The sequence below is a fragment of the Gadus chalcogrammus genome, chromosome 6 (assembly GCF_026213295.1).
Source record: "Gadus chalcogrammus isolate NIFS_2021 chromosome 6, NIFS_Gcha_1.0, whole genome shotgun sequence".
NCBI classification, from domain to species: Eukaryota; Metazoa; Chordata; class Actinopteri; order Gadiformes; family Gadidae; genus Gadus; species Gadus chalcogrammus.
In genome coordinates, this window is record NC_079417.1 from 6271648 (window position 1) to 6277664 (window position 6017).

Below are 6017 nucleotides of genomic sequence, written 5' to 3' on the forward strand. Positions count from 1 at the left end.
ATATGCCTATTAGTTCTTATTTTGGTTGAACAAACTTCCAATTCCAGGACTTGATTGTATCCACAATGTCTAACCAATATATTGAATTTAAAGATTGATTGATTGATCATGAACCTCATCAAGACGTACTTTGTTCTCAATGTTTTTCAGAACATGGTAGTACAAGAAAACAAGAAAACATATTCTAGTAATTTTTGTGTCTAAAAAGATAATAATGAAAAACAATAATGTGTCTAAAATTCAGTTGACATAAATCCCATCCTACTGTGTGGACTTGTGACCCTCTTGATCCTGAGGCAAGAACGTGTTCCTCCATACTCCAATGTTGTCCTTATTTCTACATATTCTACTTTGATCTTGAAGTCACTTTCAACATGGACATAGATTATTCCAGTCATCGGGTTGTGTCTCTCTACTCCTCTTGAATAACAAGCCACTAACTCCCTGATACTTTTCAGGAAGCTTTTCCACTGTGGTAAACAAACCAAATCACTATAGCAACAGGGAGGGGAAGAATGGACAATACATATTTCAGTCAATGGAGGGAGACAACGTGTGACTCTTTAAAATGAGTTGGAGGATATTAGGATCAGTTCAATGTCCCTCAAACCCATATGAAGGAACTCTTGATAAAGCTTCATTCTACAATGTTATAACATATATAATCATAATTATTAATTAGGCACATTTAAATGAAAACACAATGCCATCATGTCTGAATCTATATTCGTCAGGGGCTTTATTGTGGCAGTATTAACATAGAAAACAACCCATGTTGTTGTCTTTGATAACAAACAAACATACAACATTTTCACTTTTACAAAGTTAATAAGGCTTGGTTGTCCCGACGGGGGAGGGGGAAGGAAGAGGGGTCCGGTGGCTTACACCTCTGGAAAACGTGCTTGTTTTCACTGATTCATCCTTTTTTTATGCTTCATTGATCTGAAAGTTTCTCCCAGAGTTTCTTTTTGACTGAATTAATAAAACAAACGACAAGGTTCCGGTAAAACAACAGTGCTAAAAGCGTGCGAAAAATATGCTACTTGACATGCCCATACAACACTCAAATAATTCATTAAAACATCTTCAATTCATTGTAGACCATGTGAAATTTGATATCATTTTGCATATCATAGACCTGAGCACAAATATTTAAAATCTAGTTAAGTAAAATAATTAAAACAGCACTTTAGCCTATTTAAACATTGTCTTGACCCTGGGTTCGGTTACAATTTTCTTGATGTAATCATAATTTAGTTTTTAAATATTTGACTTGTGTCTTTGCACTCTGAGTTTGCTATTATGACATCAACTTGTGAGTGATCTGGTTCTTTTTTTTTAATCACAGTATATCTAAGTCAACACAGAAAGCAAAATATGCAAATGCAAAGGGTTTAAAATCCTCTTTAAAAGTCAGAGGCTATAAGCTAAATTGATGCTACAATGCCATTGGACCACAAATCTCAGTCAAGAGTAGGATTGAACGGCCTTTTGTTTGGATGTTTGCTTTAATTAAAGATGGTGTAAACTGCAATGCAATCTGTTCAGTCCATTCACAAGAAATTATTTAAAAGATTCAGGTTTTTTAGACAATACATGTTTTCTAAATAATACCATTGTGGGACATTGATGCATTTTGTTTAGAATTTGTACTTCTTTATGAATTAATACTTGTATTACTTACCAAATTATTATTTCAAATATATTTGTAATTCATTAATGTTATCAGACACTACAGTAGTTATTAAATAATAAAGGCCTTAAAGAAAGAAAAAAAAAATAATAATTAAATTGAAATTCAGTCAAGTAAAGCTACCATTTGTCCATGTTAGCTTAAAATGGAGTGTTTCCTTTCGTTTCTCTACTCGATAATAAACATAGAGAACATGCACTGATCAGAATGGCAAAGCCAGGCATGGGACAAGAAAAACCGCAGGGGGAACAAAGAACGACATCATCACTTGTTTTTCGGTTTGTTGTTTTTTTGTGCCACAGCTTTAAACATCTTATTTACATACATGGACATGCGGTCTGTGTTAAAAAAAAATCTGCTGTTGCTCAAACGGTGCGATAAATTGTCATCCCCGCCCCCCATGTCAAAAACCAAAGGTAGCCTACGGTATGGAGCTACAGTAACAGAACCAAAGAGCCACAGAACGCACATTATATTTATACAGCTGTGTAAATTAAGCATGTTTCCACACACAAAGCCACTCTTGCATGTTGTGGACATGCACGTAGTCTATTTTAGCAGAAGAGGGTTGATGGCGCGGTCAGAGACGGAGACAGGGTTTACAGCAAGGTCTTGGTGACGCATCTCACCCTACATATTAGTGCACACAGGTGGCGTGGTATCATGGTATAGATCAGTGCATACGGGTCAGCTTTGCCCAGGGGTGAAGCTGTGGAACACCTCAGAGCTCTCTGACGGCTGGATAGTTCTGAGAAGTAGTATTTGTTGTGGTTATCATAGTGGTTTGGCCCTTGGTTTAGGCAACAGAATGCAGTGCATGTATTAGAATAGGAAAATAGTTGATTTCTCCCTCAATAGTTTTTGTTTTGAACTGCATATTTGGTTATGTATAAAGCTGAATAATGCATAAAGTCAGTCAATTTAAGTGACAACACACAATGGTTAATACGGTACATATTTTGGTTTATAGAAATATGATGCAGCAATATTAGATTGATATTGAATTTAAATTATTTTGAGAGGATTTCAATGGCAATGAGCACAATAATGACATTCGTCTCAAAAAGACCAAGAGCAATTAATGAAAGTAAAAGGATAATATCACTTGCAAACAATAAATTAATGTTGCAGTTTAACAACATTTCTTGATGATTTCTGAACCACAGACAATATTTTAATTATTCGCCTTCAGGTGTTTGAAAATGTTGGAAAAATTTTGATTTTTTTTTTAAATTGTGTTAGTAACCTGTCTACGAAGCATGACTGCAATTAGTGAAACTTTTAATAAATTATATATTCTTTCGAAGTTTTTCATGTTTCATTATTTTATAATGAATGGTCGATTATTTGGTGGTCATAATTTGAGGTGGTATTTTTTTGCAAACTTTGCTGCACAGTTCATGCTTACTGAAGTGGCTGTACAACTTGCTTGTACTTCAATATATACGGCTAGATACTTTACTTTCCTGAGAAGATAATTCAAAATTAACTAATGACTTTCAGCATTCCCATCGATGCACATTATAAGATAGTAAATAGGCGCTGAATACATAAACCGTGCTTCATTAAGCTGCATACCAAGTTTTTAGATGGTTTTGAATATTGAGGAGGTTTATGAGTGTTGGTTATCAGTTTGATAATAAAGTCTGGAGCCTTTCATTTCGATTTTGGTTATTGTTAGTAACCTGTTACTGTTATTTTAAGGGGTTATGGTTGTCTTTTGATAATGCCCAAGATAAAAATAAATAAAAATAATTCTTCGAAAAGAAAATTAGGAACATGTTTTGGGAAAGTGACTAATAGTCTTTTGAAACTTAGACTAAACTTATTTCAAAGTAAATAGTTTCATTTTTCACGTACCGGACCTCTTTTGTATTTGATGTCAGCCTATAAATCACCTCCTTAAATGTAGATTTTTGATTTGATGTCAGCCTATACATCACCTCCTTAAATGTTGATTTTCGAGCATGCTGTGATGGGAATGGGAACCATTTGGAGGTACACATGGGTTGGGTTACTCGTTGAAGTCATCAACATGAACAAACAACAGTTACTTTTCTTTTTTTCATATAACACATTTGAGTTAATTCATTCTCCTTCGCTTAAAATCCTATTACAGATTTAATAAGGTCCTTCTTAGCCATAGTGGGCCATCCCCATCAGTGTTTAATAAAACAAGTTTCATCATCGCAATCATCCTAAACGTCTCTCACCTCTTCCTCTTACACTCGGAAATGACATCAAATAATCTGAAACAGTTGACATTTGTGGCCAGTGTAAAATAGTTGTGCTATGACTTTCGGTAGGAAAATCCCAGGGCGCTACCAATTTTACTCATGCTGATGGTAGTATTAAAATATAGTTCAAATTTTCTCCACAACCCTTTCCCGGTAAAATTCTTTCATTTTTTTTTTTTTATCTTTTGTAAACTCTTAAGGCGAAAATAAGATCAAAGTATTTCCTCTGACTGAAAAAATCCTGAAACATTTGGATCACATAAAAAGTTACAAAATATTAAAAACAACTCCTCAAACATTGGTATTGTCATCACCGGTATTATTTTTGTTTTGTAAATATACAGATGTATACTCTGTGTATTTACTGTCACTATTGTTACAGCCAGTGTTTTAGGGATCCAGTCAAATCAATTATCTGTCACTTCTGTTCCCGCCTCCTTCTCCTGCATGACCGACATCTTCTGGGGACCAATTGGACATTTTCTTCTAACAAGACGTTTCTGTGTGGGATTCTGATCACTCAGGCAGCCAACCGAAGCATCACACCAAAAGCCTTTTTCGAGTCAGGAGTGGACAAACTTTAAACAACAAATTTTCTATATCCTTACTGTCCTCTTTTGCTATATCTAATTTTCTATATCCTTACTGTCCTCTTTTGTTATATCTAATTTTCTATATCCTTACTGTCCTCTTTTGTTATTGTTTTTGTTATCATATTCGTCATCCTGTCAATAGGTCTCCCCTTAATATCTTCCTCTCTCAGACTTGCTCCACCCCTTCTGTGCCACTTCGTTACTAGGAAAAAGTTTACACTTGACTTTTGACTGTATCCTGTATTTGGGCTTATAATCTTTATTCACTTTCTCTATAAAGAACACCTCCTTGTTTTGTATTGAATTGTCAAATTAAGTCAAATTAATTTAATCGAATTAATTCCAACCTCCTTCACTGTAGATATCTCTTAATAAAACAAGATTATAAAACCAAAGACCCACTTTTGTTTTTCAGCAATGCCTCCACACCTTTCCTCCCCCATCTTCCCATCTTTCCTCTGTGTCATTCAGTCTCTGAGTCCGACCAGAGCTTCTCCAAAACCCTCAGTGTCTCAATCTTACCAGAGCTTCTCCAAACCCCTCAGTCTCTCAGTCCGACCAGAGCTTCTCCAAAGCCTCTGCTCTCTCTTAGTCCGACCAGAGTTTCTCCAAGGCCTTGCCGATCTTGCAGAGAACCCAGCGTCTCAGCGGACAGTAGTACTCGTAGTGGAACTGCTGAAACTCTGGCGTCTGCCGGATCTCGTGGAGGAACGAAACGTCGATGTCGGACTCCAGGAGCAGCAGCAGCGTCGGCACGACGACCAGCAGGACGCCCGTCACCACGGCGACGAAGCGGGCCACGCTGAGCAGGCAGGCGTTCGCCCGCTCGTTGGACGAGAGGAGGCGGAGCCCGCTGCTCAGGACTCCGCCCACCCGGCTCCTCCCCGCCTGGCGGACGCGCTCGTAGGCGCGGTCGCGCTCCCTCTCCGCCTCCAGCTGGGCCTGGATGTCGGGGTCGGCGTGGAGCTCCCTCAGCAGCCAGGCGGGGCTCTGCACCGGGGAGGAGAACAGCAGGTCCACCCCCCCCTGGTTGTCCTCCACCGGCGTGGGCAGCATGCTGGCACAGGGGCTGTAGACGGGAGGAGAGCCAGAGGCACGTGCATGGAAGCATCAGCTAGCGTGACACTCATGACATGGCATTGAGATGAGTTGGCAAGGGGGTCCAGAGGGGGAAAAACTGAGCTACAGACAAGGAAGGAAGTTTCACGTTCATCCACTGAAGCGGTAGAAGAAGTTGCCATACAATCTTCAAAATGATTTAAAACCTCAGGTTGGCAATATGTCTGCATTAACAAAATGCAGACAATCAGGAGACTACAACCAGTCCGGTCCATTAAGCAAGTACAACAAATAACGGGGAATAAATAGTTGGATCTTGCTTGTATTTGATCTATCATTGATTGAGGATGAGCTAAAATGCCTTATCTGGGATTCCTCATGTATGTTTCATTCACTGAACAAAGCAGCGAACCTGTAGACGAGCTCGGAGATGGT

General features: G+C 38.4%; 1 protein-coding gene across 1 annotated transcript in view; it reads right to left on the reverse strand.

The window, feature by feature from the left end:
- Positions 1 to 722: 722 nt before the first annotated feature.
- frmd3 (FERM domain containing 3) overlaps positions 723 to 6017 on the reverse strand; it is a 44391-nt gene continuing 39096 nt past the window's right edge. Inside the window, exons 14-15 of the mRNA XM_056592980.1 lie at positions 5995 to 6017; positions 723 to 5592 (exon numbers count right to left, since the gene is read on the reverse strand). The exon at positions 5995 to 6017 is cut by the window's right edge and continues 224 nt beyond it. Coding sequence (XP_056448955.1) covers positions 5112 to 5592; positions 5995 to 6017 — 504 coding nt within the window. The 3' untranslated portion in view covers positions 723 to 5111. The remainder of the gene's footprint in view (positions 5593 to 5994) is intronic.